Here is a 20,630-nt window from a genome sequence, read left to right on the forward strand (position 1 = left end):
AATCTCTTGAGTGTTTGTTTGAAACAGTTTTATGTAGCTGGTCTTCCGTAAGCTCTTGAAGTTGCCAAGGATGGCCTTGAACTCCTGATCCTCCTGCCTCACCTAGCCAGTGTTGGACTTGCACTGGCATGTCACATCACATCTGACAGGCAATTAGGATCTCAGCATATGGATTATGGAAAGACACATACATCTAGCCCCTAATAGCCACACTGATAAAAATGAGCCTGGAAATCCAGGCCTTTGCTCTGAGCTCTTTGCTCAAAGATGAGAACCAGAGATTCAGCCCATTACTTCTCTTTCCCTCACCACCTAGTCTTGTAGGAATCTCTGGTCTGGGGCCTTTGAAAGCAAGCTAGAGCTAAAGAGGCCAGCTGAGACAGAAGGAACATCCAGAGAGCTGTGGGTTCATATCTAGGCTTCACGCTGACTTCTGTGTGGCTTTAGACATGTGTAGACTCTTCTTTGACAGCTGTGTGACCTTGGACAGGGCAGAGCCCTCTCTGGGCCTGTGGCCCTCTGAAACAGCCAAACAAGGAAAACTGCTTGTGCTATTTTGTAGCTAGGCATGAGGAGCCAACAGCCCCAGGAAATTATGTCAGTAGGGAGGAGAGGAGCAGGGTCGGGAGCTCCCAAGGATGGGCACAGGGGATATTTTGAGACAGGCAGATCCCCCACGTCACCACTGGACAATAGTCTGGGGGGAATCATTGTGTTGTGAGTGGAAAGTTCTTTTTTGACTCCATTGCTGACAATAGTCCAACATAGTGGGCGGAGACCCTGGGGACAGGGTTTGGTCCAACAAGTGACTGGCTCATTGTTCCTGGCTGGGACAGAGCTGAAACAGGACACCCAGATGGGCCGGTGCAGAAACCAGGGCAAACCCCAAAAGCTCCTTCTGAACGAAGACAAACCAGACAGAGCCAGTTGTCAAGCATGGGGAAACTGAGGCCCAGAGAACAGAAGCAGCTTGCCCAGGTCCTGCCAACGTGGGCAGAGGGAGGTGGGTTTTCACCCTTGGGCTCCATTCTTCTTTCTCTGCCCCCGGGACAGCTCAGCCTGCAGTCAAGTCAGCCTGGCTACCTTGCCCTCTTCACCTACAAAAGCAGTTTACTGTGTGATTGGTGTGGCACTGTGTGGTAGCAATAGAGTCCGTTACCTCTTGGTAGGCTTTGCAATCCTTACAGAAGAGCTGGTGTGCCTTAATGGTATGGACACTTGATGCTTTGATGGAAGAACCAGAACCCAGAAGCAGCACCTCCAGACTTGCCCAGAAAGGGCAAGTGGAGCGGCTTTGGTCACACAGCAAAAGCTTCTACGGCCCACCTCCAGGTCAATGCTTTCCTTCTGGATTTCAGGGCACTTGATGGAAGGGAGACGCAGCTATAGACAACCAGGGCAGGCGCGTGCAGTCAGGGGATGACAGGCAAGCCTGCTCTGAGGGTGGGTAGGAGCTTTCTGCTCCTCTTCTTCTCCCTCTCACTATCCGCTATTCCCCTTAGGTTGCCATTTTCAGGCAAGGGTCTGGACACGCACATAGGCCTGTGCACCTAGAAGCCACCCAATGCCAGGCAGAGCAGAACTGAGGCCATATTTTCTCTAGGATGGACCTGCAACCTTCCTTCTGCAGTCTGTGGGGGTGGGGATTTTGATCTCAGGGTCCCAGGCACTTGCAGACCAGGCTCTGGGAGAGCTAGGTCCAAGGGCTACTCTCTATGTCCCTTAGCAGTGTATGCATAGAGTTTTCTAGGTGGCAGACACTGGACTAAGTGACGTGTGTGTGTGTGCATGCGTGCATGCGTGTGTGCACGTGTGCAGTCTGAGGTAAGCCTCCTAAGAGTCGGCATGGGAGGTTGTATCTCACTGAGATGAGAAAAGTGAGGTGCTATGAGATAGAGCCATGTCCTCAAGGGACTATGTTGCAAGAGGAGGTGTGATCTTCAAAGCAAATCGTGTGCTGACCCCTCTCCTCACTCTACTTTCTGGGACTGAATCATGTGAAAGAATACACAGATACAGCCTCCTGACCTGTGGCAGCGTGGGACGCTAGAGAATCCCTGGGGACCTTCGGAGATGGGAACTTTTCCTTGACACAGCCTTGGCTGTGTTACCTGCAGCCTATCTGGACCAAGCCTTCTTCCAACTGCTATCTTCTGTTTAGTAGCTCTAACAGTATCTACATCGTGGACTGGGTATGGCGGCTAACTAAATCATGTGGGAGACCTAGGCCAGTACAGGAGTTCCAGCCTCTATGACCCGTTCTAAAATCATAAGCCCAAATCTGCCAGGTTGAGTGTAGATGGGACTGGCATGGTGGCTGACGTGTACCAAGACTGGGGCCACCAGGCATGGACGTGTTGTCTAGAATCTTTTCTGACCTTGGAGGACAAGGCTATCAGTGTCCTCTACAGTCCCTCCCCTCCATCCGGGCACCCACATGGATGAAGACCACACCGTGGCTTGCTCACAGGAAGTTTTCTTTAAGCCACTGTGTGCAGATTTCATAGGACACAGGGCCTAGGGGACAGGAGGGTCACTCCTGGTTACTTGGTGTTCACTGAGAACAGCTGTAGAGAGCAGTAAGCATTTGCCTGTTTGTCCAGCCTGCCTCATTTGGGTTTCCCTGTGTTAAGTCCATGATCACAGTTCCCAGATCTGGGGGTGGAAGAGCTGGGCTGTTCAGGGGGCACAGGACACTCATGAAGTCACTGACCTATATGGAAGGGGTGGCACCGTAACAGGAGCAGCCCAAGTCCCTGGCTCATGCCCAGGAACCACGCTGACCTTGGCCATGGCCTCTCCCCTCTCTGGCCTTGAGTCTGAAGCTGGATTGGACAAGCCTTGGGATCCTGTCTAGTGGCCGTGTGGTTCCTGTGCCCTTTCACAGTGGCCTTCAGGACCCAGTAGCCCTGGAACATGGTGTGAGGGTGAGGGGTGGGCAGGGAGGCCCAAAGGGTAAGAGGAGATATTTTGAGCATAGGCAGGTCACCTCACGTCACTGCTGGACAATGGTCCAAGGTTGGTGGAAAATCTTGATCTTAACTTGGGCTGAAAATAGCACCAGGCAGAAGGGTCAAGAATCTTACCCGCCAGGCAAGTGGCCTGGATGCTGGTCACCACGGGAACAGGCAGTATGATTGGCTTTGGAGGTGGGACTGTAGACCTATCCCTGGTTCCCTAGGAAGCATTACTACCCATGGCTGCCACAGAACTAGGTGTTGAGAAGTGTCCCCTGGCCCTGTGTCCTCAGAAATTTGCATGCAGTGATTAAAGAAAGTTCCTGGGAGCAAGCCACAGTGCAGTCTCCATCCATGTGGGTGCTGAGTTCTGCAGTTTATAGAGCAGCTGTGTGTGTGTGTGTGTGTGTGTGTGTGTGTGTGTGTGTGTGTGTGTAAACTAGGGGGACACTCTGGTCCACATTGAAAATAGCCCTATCCCTTACCACAGGTGAACAGTGACAGACCTTCTAAGACATGATTTGATGATATGCATCTCTGCCTCCAGGGCTCAGCTCAGCGTTTATCTGTAGGAAGGGTCTGGTCTGCCCGTAAACTGAGCCCTGTCTGTGCGGGGTTAGAAAGAGATAGGCTCGGGCCTGCAAGAAAGACCCAGGACATTCCACAAGTGGAAGTTCCCAAAGCTCAGAGGGGCTCCAGGTACATTAACTGTAGTATGAACATTGAATGTGTGGGGTGGGCATCCCATACTCTTCTGGCCAGGTGACTCTGAATTACACACTGCAGAATAATTAGTTGGGTCCTGCCCTATGATGGCTTCTTGTCATTGAAGGGTGCTCTGGAGGTAAGCTGTATAAAGAGACTGTGCTCATAAACCAGCTACTTGGGGGAGTTGTAACGAATCCTTTGAGCCCAGGGATTCTAAGTATTCTGAGCCACATTGCAAGACCCCAAATCAAAGCTACAAAATGCACAGAGAGCAACTGGGGATGCCTCAGCTTTAATGGCTGAGAGGGGAGAGGGGAGATAGAGGAGGTGGGCAGGGTGGGATGGGGAGAGGGTCCTCATAGGGACCTCCTGTCCTTGAGGTCATGAGGCTTGTCACCTTTGCACACTCCTGCCTAAACCCCAGAGCTGGCCCAGTCCACTGTCATGCATTCCAGGGACCCCTCCCTGACCGGGGCTCACACAGTCCCAGCTAGTCAGCATGGAACCCTGCATCTGCTTTTAAGAACCAGTTGTTGGACAGGTGTGGCATCTGCCTATAATCCCAGCGCTTTGTCGATGGAGGCAAGAGGGTAAGGAGTTCAAGGCCAGTTTCAGCTATAAGGCTAATTCGAAGGCTGCCTTTGGTTACCTTAGATGAGCCTAATCAGCCACGCTACCCACCCCCATGAGCCCAGAAAAAAGAACCAGTTGTTGATTTTTCAGGAATTTTGCAATGGGTACGCCTTTGTATTGGTAATTTGAAATTGAAATAGGATTGGCCACAGTGGGATTGCTTGCACCACAGGGATTGGCAGTGTTTTAAATAAAAGCCCCTCCCCACCCCAGTTCAGTTCATGGTTGGACATTTGCCAGCACACGAGAGGTTTTGTGAACTGGGGAACCCCAAGAACCAGAACCCTATTTGACTCTTCTCCATGCTTGGCATAGTCCAATACAGAAGACAAGTGGCTTAAAGGAAGGGTTGACCTGGGGGACTGAGGAGGGATTTCACCCCTCCCCCATCCGAGACTTCCTACAACTGATGGAAGGCGGGTGGCAGAGATAACAGGCCTTTGTGTGGGTGGTAACAGCTTCCCAGGCCATGCCCCAGAGCATAGCCCAATGGGTGGTACAGCCTTTCATATAAGTTACGGTTCCCACCTGCTGCCAGCCCAGGGGAGTCTCCAGGGTCCTGACATTAGCTCTCAGATGTTTGTCTCTTGGCCTGAGGGTCCTCCTCTGAGCTGAGTCCATCGTGCCCAGGTCCATCCTACATCACCATGGGAACAAGAGCCCTCTAGTCACCTTGTGATTCTACTCCTAATCCAGGTAGCTAGCCTGGACCCTGCTGTGTCCTCTCTGGGCCTGCTTCTCCCTTGGATTTGGGAGGCTGAGCCTCAGCCAAGGTACCTCGGCAGGAATGGCAGCTGTCTGCATGGGAGTCGGGTGACATTGCCTTTCTTAAGATACGGTTTCCCAACTCACACGTACAGATGACTGGGGGCTTTGGGGTCCTGCTACTCTTGGGACCACAAGATGAGTATCCCGAGCCTCTGCCAAGTGAGAGCTGCTGATCCACATCAGAGGCTCTCAGCCCCTTTAACAAGCCTTGGTCCCCTACAGCTCCCCTACATGAACTGACACCTGACTGAGGTGCTATAGCCGAATGTCCTTAGTATCACTTCCAGCTGGTGTGGACTCTGTCCGTCTTGAGTCGTCACTGCTGACTGACAAATCTTTCCTCACAGTTCTGTTAGGCCCGTGCAGGCCCAGCTTGCGACGAGCCTGTGGGCTGGGGGTAGGCTCCGTGGGTGGCTTGGCATCTCGGGCAAAGCGGACAAGTCTCTGCCCTGCCAGGAAGTAGAGTATGGGGTCAAGGCAACTGTTGGCGCTGGCCAGCGGCCGGGTGATCTTATATGCCATGTTGATGGCGTTGAGGGTGTGGCAGCTGAGGTCAAGTGATCGGAAGGAGTAGTAGAGGGTTCGTGTGACGTGGAAAGGCAGGAAGCAGAGGGCGAAGACGGCCAGTACCAAGGCAATGGTGCGCACAGATTTGCGCTTGGCCCGAGGCAGACCTCCTGTGGTCCCATAAGCCGGTTTGAGCAGCCGCCGGGCCATGAGCACGTAACAGACCAGGATTACAGAAAAGGGCACAGCGAAAAGCAGACCCAGCATGACAGAGCTGTAAGCCACAAAATGGCTAAAGAGCTCTCGGGCCGAAGTGTCATGGCAGGTGATCCGGGGCCCCCGCACGCTGGTGGTGACGAAGTAGAGCACGGGTGCCTGGCAGGCCAGCACCAGCACCCACACAACAGCAGCCACCCGGCGGGCATAACGGGCCCGGCCCCAGCGCAGGGAGTGCAGAGGGCGCAGGACCCCCAGGCACCGGTGCACGCTGATGCAGGTGAGGAAGAGGATGCTGCAGTAGAGGTTGGTATAGAAGAGGAAACGCACCAGCTTGCAGAGCACCGTGCTAAATGGCCAGTGGTCACCCCGGGCATAGTAATAAACCAGCAGTGGCAGGGACGCTGCGTAGAGAGAGTCTGAAACTGCCAGGTGAAACATGTAGGTAGTGGAGGCATTCCAGGTCTTGAGGCGGCACAGGAAGATGTAGAGAGCCACGACGTTCAGGCACAACCCGAGCACGCACACCACGCCATAGGACACAGGCAGCAGCACGTACTTGAAGTCCTCGTTGAAGCGACACTTGTAACCCAGTTCGTCCCCCTCCCAGGTGCCATTGATGGTGCTATTCCAGGGTTCCAGGTCTGCTGCCATTTCCCTGCAGGAAAGGGAGGTGTGGTAAGAAAGCCGGTGTGACTGGGCTCAAAGGGGGAGGGGGCTTGTTAAGATTTGCTTAAGGCCGGTGGTATAGCTGGGTGACAGATCGTTTGCTTGGCATGCAAGAGGCCCTGGGTTCATACCCTACCAACACACATACTAAAGATTCGCCTAAGCCAGATGTAGTGACCCGCTCCTATAATCCTAACACTTAGGAAACAGAGGTAAAGAATTGTGTGTTGAAGGCTTGCTTGGGCAGCCTGGGCTACATAGTAAGGCCCTATCTGAAGAACAAACAGAAAAAAAAACAACCCAAAGACCATCATCATCATCAACAACAACAACAGAAAACTTGTTTACCCAAATCCATTCTTTTTTCCCCAAGACGGGGTTTCTCTGTGTATAGCCCTAGATATCCTGGAACTCACTCTGTAGACCAGACTGGCCTCAAACTCACAGTGATCCACCTGCCTCTGTCTCTGTCTCCTGAGTGGTGGAATCAAAGGTATGCACCACCGCCGCCCAGCTCCAAATCAAGACTTGTATTGTCATGTGACCTGCACCCCCTCCTGCACCCAGAATCTCCCAAAGCCCCAGAAAATTGTGAGATCCATGGAAACCAACATCATGCAATTCCAACTTCACAACAGGGTGAGCGACTGACTCCAGCCCACCATCCTGTCTTTGTAGGAGAAGCAGTATTGGAACACAGCCATGCCCATTGGTTGCACTGAGCAGTTCTGATCAAGACCACATGGCCTTCAAAGTCTAAAATATTTACTCTTGAACCTGATGAGCCCCCTTGCCCTAAACCCCTGAATCAGATAGTCCAAAACTGACCCCCAGATTTCTGGGGGTCCCAGAGGGGTACAATTTCAAAGTATAGTAAGTGGCCTCAAGACTGACCCACTGCTGCACCCCAGTGCCTATTGCCCACTGAGTTTCTCTGGTCAGCATGCTCAAGTCCTCATGAACTCTCAGCTTCAAAATCCATCCTCTAGTCTCTGCGGACTGGAACATTTGCAAGGGTCCCCTCTTCTATCACCCAGTTTCCTGTGCATCTTTTTTCTTAGATTTTTAACTTTTACTTTATGTGTATGAGTGTTTTGCTTGTGTCTATAACTGTGCACCAAGTGTGTGACTGGTGCCTGTAGGGCTCAGGGGACTCACTAGAACTGAAGCTATGGAAACCAGTACACTCTCTGTGGGTACTGGTAACAGAACCCCGGTCCTCTGCAAGAACCACAAGTGCTCCTAACCAACAATACATCTCTCTAACCTTTGTTCAACTTTTGTTTTTGTTTTGTTTTGTTTTCTGAGACAGGGTTTCTCCATGTAGCCCTGCCTGTCTGGAACTCCCTCTGGAGAGGAGGCTGGCCTCGAACTCACAGAGATCCACCTGCCTCTGCTTCCCAAGTTCAGGCATTAAAGATGTGCACCACCACTGCCTGGCTCATTTTTTTTTTAAAGTGTTACTGCTATATTCTGGCCCTTTTACATCTACAAACAGCAATCCTGTTCTCTACCCGTGAGGGGACAATCAGATGGGGCAGTGACCTTCCTGGAGAGCACAGGGGAGCCTGGGGTTGCTGTGGGATGAGGGAGGGAGGAAGAGGGTTTCTTTGGAGGAGTAAGTTTAGCTATTCCAGGCCGTCCCTGCTACCTTTTGCGCCAGATGACTTTCCACCATCTTTGAGCCTTGTTCTTTGCCTCTGATCACAGGGCCTGGCCAGCCAGTGGACAATGAATGGCTAGAGGGCAAGTGGCCATCTCTCCTCCTCTCTGCATTCCATCCTGTGGCCACTAAGAGCTCTTTCAGATCAGGGTGAGAAGGCCCACATCTGCCATCCTAGCACTCAGGAGGCTGAGGCAGGAGTAGAAGGAGTTTGAAGCCAGCCTGGCTACCTAGAAACACTGTCTCAGAATAGTGAGGGGCCGGTGAAATGACTCAGCCGGTAAAGACACCTGCTGCCAAGACTGATGACCTGAGGCCAAGGACCCCCACATTGGTAGAAGGATAGACTCTCCCAAGTGGTCCTCCGACCATTACATGGGCACTGTGGCACATGTGCACCACAGACATACACACACAACAAGTAAGCAACAGACATGAAGCATGTGCACGAATAAGAAAATGACAAAGTCTTCTTGGGCTGGAGTAGGAAAGTTTTATCCAAAGGGGCTAAGGCAAGACTTGACCTAATACAATGTGGCAGGTAGTGAATAATCAGCTCCCTTTTTTTTTTTTTTTTAAAGATTTATTTATTATATGTAAATACACTGTAGCTGTCTTCAGACACTCCAGAAGAGGGCGTCAGATCTTGTTACGGATGGTTATGAGCCACCATGTGGTTGCTGGGATTTGAACTCTGGACCTTCAGAAGAGCAATCAGGTGCTCTTACCCACTGAGCCATCTCACCAGCCCCTCAGCTCCCTTTAACTTCGTTTTCCTGAGCTAATAATTCGTTATGGCTACAGAGAGCAAGATTGTGCAGCTAAATCTTATTTTATTAGACAGATTCAAAATAAATAATAAACCTTTGATTTATTCTATGCATGTGAATGTCTTGCCTGCATGTGTGCACCTATGTACATGTGTGTGCCTAATGCCTGTAGAGTTCTGAGGGCAGGTTAGGTCCCTGGAACTGGAGTTAGGGTTGGCTGTGAGCCACCACGTGGGCCCTGGGTCCTCTACAAGAACAGCAATTGCTCTTAACCGTTGAGCCATTTTCAGCTCGGAAATATGAATTTTAAAATGTCTGCATATGAGTTTTTGCCTGGATATACATATGCTGTGTCATGCAGGCTGAAGAAGGCATCTGTTGGTTCCCTAGAGCTGGAGTTACAAACGGTTGTGAATCAACAAATGAGAATCAAACCTGGCTCCTCCGCAAGAAAATTTCTGAGTTCTCTCTGCAGCCCCAAGAAATCGTAAATTTAACACCAAAAGTGTTTCTTAAACTGTAGTGCTCCTCCTTTGGAAGCACCGTATGGAATTCTTTGCTTACTTTTTCATAATAAATCTACATTCTCTCTGTCTGAAGGGAAGCAAAGCAAAAGTGACAATAACATCGCTCACAGCTGCCAGCAGGGCAGGCACCCTGGACTGAAGGGCTGAACATGAGAGTCCCAGCTAAGAAGTCCTCCTTCATCTCTGGGGTCAAATCCCCGCCTTGGAGAATGGTAGTGCCAAACTCCCTTCAGGAGGAGCTCTGCCCCACTGGAGAAAGAGGGCGGCTTCTTCTAACCCACGTGTCCATCATGTCTGCTCCATTCCTGCCCTTCACTGCTCCCCACCTGCCCAGTTCTCTAGTCAAGGTCACTAGCTCCCTGCTGTTCCTTGCCCATGGAATCTCTGACACTAAAGGACAGGGTGGAACTTCCTTGTCCCCAGAACCAAGGAGCTTTCCTTTCCACCTGTTTTCAGACATCCTGGCCTCTGCCCTCTAAGCCAGCTGGAAACTCTATCACGATGGCCCTGTTCCAGACTGACAGCGCCTGCCCTCTCCTTCCCTTGGCCAACGAACCAGCCTGTAAAGCCGTCTTGCTAGCCCCCAGCCCTATCCCTTAGCACAGATTAGTGAGCTCAGCTCCATGGAGACTGCTCCGTCTGACTCTGTCACTGGCCCCCCTCACACTGGCTGGCTCTGCTATACCCCGGTCTTGCTGGCTGTGTCCCAAGAACTCCCAGTTTAATGGAGAAGTGAACCAACCCGTCCAGGCCTCGTTATCTTTGTTAACATTGTACGGACTGTCCCAAAAGCCTTCCCAGAACGATCCTTTACAGACACATCTCAGCCATTTCTCCAGGCTCTTTCTCAATCACTGGAACTTTCTCAGTTCACCAGCCTCTCAAGCCTTTTCTCCAGCCTGGTGGTAATCTGTCCTTCTATTTCTTCCTCAACATATTTCTTTGAGGGCTGAATCCATGTGATGATTTTTCTCTGTACCTATGGCCCAGCTAGCAGCCCACACTGCAAGCAGTTGTTGTGAGAAAGAAAGGATGAATGAACGGATGGGTAAATGAAGCACTGGAAGCCATGGGAACCCAGAGGAACTGAGCACAGGAGTCCTGGGGCCCAGCCCACCCAAGCCCTTCTCCTGCCCCAGAGGGATCCCTACACTACCTCTTGGTCAACCCTGATAGGATCCAGAAGACTTTGCCCTGCCCTTCTGGAGCCAGGGAAACAGCCTATGAATGCATCCTAGGGACTGGTCAGTAGGCTAAGGAAATCCCGTACTTCACCTGGCCCATCTATGGCTCAGTCTCATCAGCTTCATATCCTGCCGTCCCCTCTGCTACCCTCCCTGTTCAGTGGGGATCAGATTAGGTTTAAGCAGCTCCCACAAGGCAGCGTTCAGTCCCTGGTATAAATATCTACGCAAGCTATTTGTTTTGGTTATATGGGAAGGAACTGGAAAAAAAAATAGGCTTGACACCAAGGGCTGTGTGGCTCCAGAGCTTGAACTCAACAGAGCCTGGGGTAAAAGAGCAGAGCAGGGTCCCTGTCTCCAGTCACATTGATGTAAGCAGAAGTCAGTGCACATGCATACAGAATGCCCACCCCCCAGCCAGTGTCCCGCCTCACACACCTGGACCGGATCAGCTCCTGCTCTTGGGGTGGTGGTGAGGATGCTCAGCACCTTGCTCCAGTTCTTTACTCACATATGCACAGGCCTGGACCAGCTACCAGGACTGAGGCAGGAAACAGGAAGAACAGGTTCCCAGGCTTGGGCCCCCGCCCAGCCTCCAGCATTTTTCAAGGCAAGCAGCTCCCCGGAGGACTCCTGCAGATACCCAGAGATGAAGAAGCAAATGTGGGTTCAGAATCTGTCAACCAGGCCATGTTTTCTCTCTCTCCTCTCTCTTCCCCTACGGATTGCCTCCGCTTCTTTAACTGTGGCCCCAAAGAAGCCAAGAGGAGACTAGGTGTGCTTGCCTGGTCACAGTGCCCTCTGCACACCCACACACCCTGCTATCCCTTGCTCACTCATATGTTCCAGGAAGGGCTGGCTGTTCGTAGCCTCCCTCTCTGCACCCCCCTTCACAGGAAGGAGGCATTGTGGAAGATCTCCCCTGGTATCTTGCAGCACTGAGCCAAGTCTCCAGTGTCCCTTCCTTTGGTCCTGGTTCTGCACTTTAGCCCCACAACAGGAAACGGTCAATACCCTCTTGGCCCAGCATATACTGCACATGAATGCTAACATAAACCTTTGTCCAGGATAGGTATCTAGCTGGAGTTCCCGCCTCTTCACTCCACATCTAGACATTCCTCAACAGGTGTTATAAACACACACATACACACCACTTGAATACACACAGGCACACATGCACATAGACACCCAGAGCACACACGTTTACACTCCTGTGTACATGCAGTGGACATATTGACATGGTCTAGATGGGGCCTGGTACAGCCTCTGGAAACTACCTGTACTGAATCCTCATTTAATAGAGGATGAAACTCAAGAATGGAGCTGAGCTGGGAGCCCCTCACAGACAGCAGGCACAGGGCATTTGGCATTTGCTAGAGAGGATAGCTGCCCAGCGGAAGAAGCCCTCTGTGTGGATGGGTCCCAGCACCTACCAGAAGTTTTCTGAATAATTTTCTTTTTCTTTTAACACAGAGCTATACATCTCAGGCTGATCTCACCGTATAGTTGAGGATGAACTTGACTTTCTGATTCTTCTACCCTTACCTCCCAAGTGCTGGGATTATAGACATGTACCACCACGTTCTGTTTATGTGGTGCTGGGGTAGATAACGTAGGCTTCAAGTATGCTAGGGAAGCTTTAGTAACTGAGATGGACAGACAGACAGACAGACACACACACACACACACACACTTTGGATTTTTTGGTGCTAGGGCCTGAACATGACAGGCTAACACTATACCACTGAGCTATGCTTTCAGACAGACAGACAGACAGACAGACAGACAGACAGACACACACACACACACACACACACACACACACACACTTGGTTTTTTTTGGTGCTAGGGTCTGAAGCATGACAGACTAATGCTATACCACTGAGCTATGCTTTCAGCCCCATGAATATCTTTTCCCATCTGCTAACTGACTCAACAGTGGGGCAGTGGAGCCCCTAAGCTAGAGGTGTTTATAGGAGAGCAGGAGGAGATAGGTGGCTGCAGGAGGAGGACCAAGGGTGGGCCTGGGAAGTGGCTTCCCACCACTGATGACTTGATGCACCCAGCCCTGGCATCTCAGGCTGACATGGTCCAGACCGTGGGCTGCTATTTGGCTGTCTGCTCAAGGTCTTGGTGGCAAGATGAAGGAGCTCCCCTTTTACCTTGCCCCACCCAGGCATATTCCCTGAGGTCTGTCCTCAAGAGGTGCCTAACCAACCAGCTAAGGCAGAACAACAGCCTAAGGGCCTCCACCATCCTTCTAGGTTGCCATGGCAACTCTCCACTCCATCAGATGCCTACTACTCAGCAAGTCCTACCAGTTCAACCAGTGCAGCTCTTAGATGTGCCTTTATGCCCTTTGCCCAATGCAGATGTAGGGCTAACCTTTCCCTATGCCCTTTGCCCAATGTAGACCTAGAGCCAACCTTTTCTTCCCTCTGAACCCCTCCCATTCTCCTTGCTGCAGTCCTCACCTCCCTCTGCCCCGCCTTTCCAACCTTAACTCTCCAGTCACATTGTCTTCTTGATGCCCACCTTTGATCACATGACCACCATGAGCTCAAACCCTCCATAGCTCCCTAGTACTGTCAGGTAACGTCCAAGGTCCTCAGCTTTGCCTCGAGTCCTAGCTGAACTGGCTCCTGCCACCCTACTAGAAGATCCGCCATCTTCACTTTCTCCCTTATCCTCCTGTCTCAGTACAACTGAAGCAGTCACGTTGTTCCATCTCGTTCAGTAACAGCTTCCCTCACCTTCTACCATCCGTCTCCTCTCAAGAGCTGAACATTCTCTGTAACCACTTCTATGTTAGGTGGCTTCATAAGTCTCTTCATATTTATTCTGGAGGTTCCAACAGGCTAAAGTAACCTCCCAGGGCCACACAAGCAGCAAATAACAGAGTTATGCTGTGCCCTTGGCCACTACCCCCTACCCTGCAAGGTCCAAGTTCCATCCCCAGGGAGCCCCTGCCCATTCATCTTTGACTCTAACCTCCCAAGCTCTGGCTCTCTGCTCCATCTCCAGCAGGGGAGGTCCCAACCAGCAGAACCAGGGATGGACTCCTCAGGACTTCCCAACTGGGATGACGCCAAGATATACCCATTTTTCAGGTTAAAAAACTAAGACCACAAAGTAGGAGCCTCGAGGTCTCAGTCAAGATTCCCCAGAGAGTCAAAGGCAAAGCCACGCCCAGCAGGTAGTACCCCCTCTGCTCTGGCCTTCCCCCCTCCCGCCCCCGACTCCCTGCTTCTTTCTTACTAGTCCCAGGCTAGTGAGTCTGAAGTCAGGAGGAGGAAGCGGCTGCTCCTAGGCTGGCAGTGGAATTTCCTGGGTGGTTAGACAACATTCCAGCTCCTTTGCTAGGGTGACTCTGGAATGTGCCACCTGCTAGGCTGGTGGACCCTGTCCAGCATGGCAGGGGAGAATGTTCTATCACACACCAGAGACCCCTGCTCCCCACCTGCCTTTGTCAAGAAGAGATTTTTGGGAGGGGGAACTGAGGACCTGGACTTAAAACAGCATCAGGAGGCAGGAGAGAGCACAGGGTGGCAAGGAATGTGTTCTGCTCTTCTCAGCTGTTGGCTGGACAGGGCTGTCAACCCCGTAGCCCTCACGTCACTCTCCTCCTAATGAAACGGAACTTGCTTGTGAGCTGCTGAGATCGTTCAATAAAAAGCAGTCACACTCACATGACAGAATAAAGAGAGGAGGTTGCGTGTAGGGCATAGAGAGGAGGGATGGGGTACCCCTAAAAGATGTGTGGAGCAAGTACTCCTGCGGGAATTGCAGGCGAGGCCACAGTGGCAAGGGTACAGCCAGGCTGACCTAAGATCACACCCCGTCCCGTCCTCGGGGGTGGGGGTAGGGGTGGGTGGTGTCCAAAGCCCTCCACATCCCCCTCTGTCCCCAGATTGCCCCTGTGCAGATTACCTGGTGACTCAAGGCTTACATTCTTCCCTAATCTCAAGAAGTTCACTGTCAAGGTCGGGGAGGCACACCCAGAAACAGACAACGACAACCAGGGTGCCAGGCTTGAAGGAAGCCCAGGAGGCCTGGCTGGGAAAGGAGGCCCTGGTGGTCGGAGACGCTTCCTGGAGAAAAGATCACCTGACTTGTGGTTAGAAAGATGAGTAGGCATCAGGTGGGTGGAGAGAGGAGAGAGCACAAATCTGGGCAAGATGGCCGGAACCACTAAGCACCCCTGTGGCTGAGCGAAAGATGGGGTAACAGAGGATTAAGTCACTGTCTGTCCCCTCCCAAATGTCCTCCAAGGGGCTAGAGGACAGCAGTTCCCCTCAGCTGTGCCTGGTATATTAATTACATCATGAGCACTGAGCACAGGGGCTAGTCTGGGGACACAATTCAGGGGTGACCTCTGATGTTATCAGATGGTGTGTGTGTGTGTGTGTGTGTATCTGTCTGTCTGTCTATCTGTCTGTCTGTGTGAATGTGTGTGAATGTTTATATGTGTGAATGTATAAGTGTAAGTGTGAGTGTGTCTATGTGTATGTGCATATGTATGTGTGAGTGTGTATGTGTGTGAATGTGTCTGTGTTAATGTGCATGTATGTGTGCAAGTGTATGTGTGTGAATGTTTATATGTATGTATGTGTGTATGTGTGAATGTATATGACTGTTTACATGTGTGCATGTGTGTGAGTATGTGTGTGTGAATGTGTGTGCAAATATATGTGAATGTTTATATATGTGTAGGTGTTTGTAAGTATAAGTGTGAGTGTGTATGTATGTGTGAGTGTGTGTTTGTGTGAATGTGTATGTATGTGTGTGAGTGTGTGTTTGTGTGAATGTATATGTATGTGTGTGAGTGTATGTATATGTGTGTGAATGTGAGAGTATATGTGCGTGTGAATGTGTGTAAGTGTGAGTGTGTATATGTGTGTATGAATGTGTATATGTGTGTATATGTGTCTCTGTGTGTGAATGTGTGAGTGTGTGTGAGTGTGTATGTATCTCTGTGTGTGAATGTGTGTGTGAGTATGTGTGTATGTAAGTGTGAGTGTGTATGTATGTGTCTGTGTGAGTGTGAATGTGTGTAAGCGTGAGTGTCTGTATGTGTGTGTGGTATGGGGCCTCCCTTCTAGGAGGTCCCTGTGCTCTACAACACTTTCCCTAAACCTCCCACAATCTCAGCTGTGGGAGCCCCTCACTGAGGCTGAGGGAGCACCGAGTGCTCAAAGCTGAGCCTCCTAAGGAGAAAGGGTCTACCTAACCAGGGCAGGACTCCAAGCCATTGATCCTTAGTGGCCCAGCTCAGCTGAGTGCAGCACAGGACTTCAGAGATGGGCTGAGTGACTCAGAACCACAAAGTCCCGAATGCCACCTCAGCCAATCACACCTGCATGCCTCCAGTGAGACCCAAGAGGCAAGAGCCCTGGGCTCAGGCTCCAACTTGGAGCCTGTTATGCTGTGCAGTCTGGGTCTAGTCAGATTCTGTCTCTGAGTGTAAGTACCCACTGGTCAAACTGGAAGAGTCACAGATCCACAGGGCAGTTCACTAAGAATGAATAAGACATGGGAGGGATTGGGGTTGGGCTTATGGGAAGCAAGATGTATACTTGACTTGCAGGCAGCATCTTCCCATCATGACAGAAAAACACTGAATTCTAGGATCCTACAACACTGTTCATTACGGTGTCTGCCCTGGGTCTCCAGCAGAGACGGAGGTCGTGGTCTAAACTGTGATAATGTTTAGGGAAAGAGCAGGAAGCATCCAGTTTATGAGATGGGAGAATCTGGGCATACATCACAGGATGCACAGGAGGCTATGGGACAGAAACTGTCTTCTTGGAGCACTTTTGGAATGTCCCCAGGACAGCAGCTCTCAGAGTCTAATCCCAGAGTGCCTGAATCCCATGCTGTTCCTTCAGTTTGCCTGCCGAAGCTGGTGCTGTATCCAGAGTTCTGTTTCTAGTGGCTCCAGAAAGCCTTCGCCTGAAATTCTCAGAACCCCAGGAGTTTGTGCTCAGAGTAACACAACCGTAACCCATAGTCGTAAGAGCCACAAAGCTCTAGCAAACACCTGCCAATGCCTCTACAGGCATAGGCATGGCTTCAGAGGGTGAACTCTTCCAGGTCCAGAGGAGTGCCCAGTCAAGCTTTGGGAAAAGACCCAGGAATGGATAGGTCATTTTGGGAGATCCAACCATCTCCAAAAGGAACCACGGGACTAGGAACTCAGGGGCCACAGTCAGGACAACTTGTATCTTGGGGAGGTGGTCAGTGGATGCTTTCCCCAAGGAGTTGGACCTTGATAGATAACTTGGGGTTGTGAAGAAGACAGAGAAGAGAAGGGAGGAAGTCCAAGCCAGACTCAGTGGGCGAGGGGACAGGCTGTTGAGGAAGTGCCAGTAGGTCATGAGTGGCTGACTTGGAGGGTTAGGTGGCATGGAATGTGTGGGGGCCAAGGAATTCATTTGAAAGGGCTCAAATGCCAAGCTGAGAGCGTATTCTTCAGATGAAAAGGGAAGTCATTCTCAGAGCTTACAAAGACAGTACCACGTGGAGGGTGGTTCGTACCAGAGTTTGAGGGTAGGGGACCACTGTACTCATAATGATGCAGGCAGAACTAGCATCTTGCTCCGGGACTCCTTTCCAACCCAAGTTCAGGCTTGGCCAAAGTCTCTCTTACAGATGGCACTGGAGGCTGGGCACTCTTCAGGACAAGCCAGAGGGAGACCTAGTGCCCAGGCCTTTCTTCTTCAGTGGCAGGGATAGGACACCAAAATGGAGGATCCAGCTGGGCCCAACAGGGTCCAGATGTCACTCTCTGCATCAGAGAATCCTGCTACTCATTCTATATCAAGATTGACGTATGCCTTAGGGTCAGGGCAATAGAGAGCTACTCTCTCTTGAGACTGAAGGACTAGGATGTTGCTCAGTTGGCAGAATATTTACCTAGAATGCAGGAAGCCCTTGGTTTGATTGCCAGCACCAAATATAATGGGTGCATGCCTACCCTCAGCATTTAAGAGGTGGAAGCAGAAAGATTAGAAGTTTAAGGTCATTCTACACACTGAGTTCAAGGCCAGCCTAGGCTACATAAGACCCTATCTTGGGGCAGGGGAACCCACTACAGTGGCTCTTCATGGATCAAGGCCTTTCTCTTCTGAATACCCACAGCACCTGGTTGCTTATTTTCCGACTACTCCCTGGCACCTGCTATGTGCTCCATCTGTGCTAGATAATAAGGACAAAGTGAGAAAGGGATGGCCTGGCTTCATAATATAACTAACCAGCGTCTCTAGAGAAGTCTTGCAGCCACGTTCTTCCCAACAGGCTCTTCTGATGGCTTAGGGACCCAAAGGCATCTCAGGAGGAAACTATGGGTTAAAGGGTGCACAGACAGGCTCAGGGAAGGCAGTTAGGAGAGAGAAGAGATGCATCAGAGGACACTTCTTACTCAGCAGGTCAGCAAGATCTTCCTGGTCCTGTGAGCAGGCCTGGGGATAATGGTGGTCATCCCGTAAACAGCTGGGCAATTAGGCCACAAGGAAGACCCAAAGAAAGGCTCCCGGGAGCAGCCAGGCATGGTGGTGCTTGCCTTTAATCCTAGAGTTCCAGAGTTAGGCTATGGGCAGGTCTCCATGAGTTGGGGGGGGGGTGTCAGCCTGGTCCATAGACTGGCATCCAGGACATAGAGTGAGACACTGTAGTAATCAAACTCCCCTCAGCCTAGAAATAAGCGGCATCACCTCATCTTGAAACTTTGGCCCTGGGCAGGGAGGCCTCAGCTGGGGTAGGTAAGCGGAGTCCCAGGTTTTATGTGGCTTTTGCGACCTTAGACAAGACATTCTCCAAGCCTCTATTTTCTGATCTACAAAATAATAGTAATAGTTCCCTTCTCATGGGGCCTTTAGGAGGATAAGATGAGGGATTTGTATAAATTGTAACAGGTAACACTTCAACAACATTCCAATAGTAGCATAAGCACTTGTAATTAAAAAGAAAGACTACAGCCAGGAAATTAAAGAACTCCTGGTGTCACCTAAAATGCCTTGGTGACATCCTCACACACTCATCTAGTGCCTGGGGTAGGTGGGCAAAAGGGATCCCAGAAAGGCCACAATCTCACTCTGCATCTGGGCAACCATTTCTGAGGATTACCCAGCATGCCAACCAGCCCATGTCCTCAAAACTCTGGAGTATCCAAAGCATGGAGGAGGAGAGGGGCCCGACTCGTCCCCAGCCCTCATGCAGGACCTACACTGGCAGCCGTGTAGAGCCTGACTGCTCAGAGACTTTCCTTCCTCCCACTCCCACCTACAGATAACACTTCCCTGCCGCCCCAGCCTGATCTTCAAAAGCCACAATTCCAAACTTGATCTAAAACAAGGCTGCTGACCCAGGGACTCTGGGGATGCCATTCTGAGCACAGCAGTCACCTAGCCCTATAAATCTCCAAACTGGAAAGGCTAGTTCCCAGAAGGATCTACACTTGGGTCTAGCTCCTGGAGATCAGTAACACACACCACACACACACACACACATACACACATACACACACACACACTGTAACCCTAGTGAGGTAGACACTGTCTTTCTTCTGCCTGACCCTTCCTACAGCACCACCTGCCCGATTACAAGTTTCCAGATAGATTAAAGTCTTAACTGTCCTTATATGAAATTGCACTCGCCACCCACACCCACATTCCCACCCCCCACTCCCCACCCCACAACCCCAACCCTGCCGCTGCTGCCACTGCCTCCTGTACCTCACTGACCACTGACACCGAGTGGGCTACCCAGAGTGACTCTGGAGAGAGAGAGTTAAGAGTGCAAGCACAAGAAGACTCTAAGATTCCCAGGTCTCTTAGCCCACAGAATTATGCCTCAGGGGTACACACAGACTAAGTTCAATCACTCACACCCTAAGGGTGTGCGCATTCGCCCACTAACACACAGATTCCCCCAGTACGCTGTTAAACACACCAAGGTGTCACTCACCGAGAGATCACGCTCTAGAGGAAACAAAGTTCAACAGCGCACCGGCAGCCGGCTCTCACCGCCCAGTTTTGCGCAGTACAAGGGCTGGGAGCCCGAGCCCTCGGGACAGAGTCACGTAATGGGCTCTCCCTGTTTGGCGCTGACTCGACCGGCGCGCCCGTCCCCAGGCCGCACTTGGTGACCGCTCTTGGTGTCTGTTCCCCTCTAGGCGGCACCTCTCACCTCTCCGCCGCGCTGGTCCCCTCCAAGGGCCGCCGCTGCTGTTCCTGAAGCCTGAGTCCCATGCCGAGCGGCGCAGGGTCCCACGTGCCTGGAAGCGCCGCGGTCCCCGCCCTACTCTTCTCGGCTCCGCACCCCATAGCCTGGCTGCGAGCAGGAGGGCGGGGCAGACTCTGAGCAGACGCCGGAGCCGCCCCCAACCCTTCTAAACAGATGCTTCCAGTCTGCCACCCGCTTGGGGACGCGGTCGGTCAGTGTCGCCGCCGGTCAGCGTGTCCGCCACGGCTGTTGAGTAGGAAGAGGCGGAAGGCGACCGTCCTGGCTGAGCAGAGGTCACCTGCTTAGCTCACCGATTTTCAACGACGCCCAAGTTTTACAAGGTTTGCTTGGTGCTGGCCTGGCTCCTGTCACTGCCCACTGATGGACCTTTATACTGACCCTCAGCCTCCCCCTCCCCCCCGCTGCTGCCCCATCCCGTCTCACTTACGGATGGACGGATTAGATGTGCTTTCAGACTGTTGGTACCAGCAGGAATCTTTGCCGGGTTCACCACCTCCGTCTGCTTTTGCTCTTCCTTCAGGTCTCTGACGGGTCCCTGAAGTCCTGGTTTAGTTTGATCTCTCATCTTGAACTGCCTCAATTCTTTTCTCTGGCCTGCTCTGAAGACTTTCTGTAGTCACAAACTCCATTTCTGTCCTAGTCTGAGCTCAAAAAGGCAAGGACCACATCAGCCATCTCACTGCTATCCTGTGAAAGGGGTGGATGAATGAGTGAGTGTCTGCCCCGGCCCCTTTCTGACTCAGGAATCTGGAGTATAACTTCTAGGCCACCTTTAGCACTGAAAG

The 20,630-nt window shown here is 51.6% G+C and overlaps 1 protein-coding gene across 1 annotated transcript; it reads right to left on the reverse strand.

Moving 5' to 3' along the window:
• Window positions 1-3,938: 3,938 nt before the first annotated feature.
• On the reverse strand, window positions 3,939-19,885 carry P2ry2 (purinergic receptor P2Y2). Its single transcript, XM_021210704.2, has 3 exons — window positions 19,567-19,885; window positions 11,041-11,235; window positions 3,939-6,447 (listed from the first exon to the last, which is right to left on the reverse strand). The coding sequence occupies exon 3, from the start codon at window positions 6,441-6,443 to the stop codon at window positions 5,322-5,324; it is 1,122 nt and encodes a 373-aa protein (XP_021066363.1). The 5' UTR covers window positions 6,444-6,447; window positions 11,041-11,235; window positions 19,567-19,885; the 3' UTR covers window positions 3,939-5,321.
• Between the last annotated feature and the right edge of the window lie 745 nt (window positions 19,886-20,630).

The sequence above is a fragment of the Mus pahari genome, chromosome 1 (genome assembly GCF_900095145.1).
Source record: "Mus pahari chromosome 1, PAHARI_EIJ_v1.1, whole genome shotgun sequence".
NCBI lineage: Eukaryota > Metazoa > Chordata > Mammalia > Rodentia > Muridae > Mus > Mus pahari.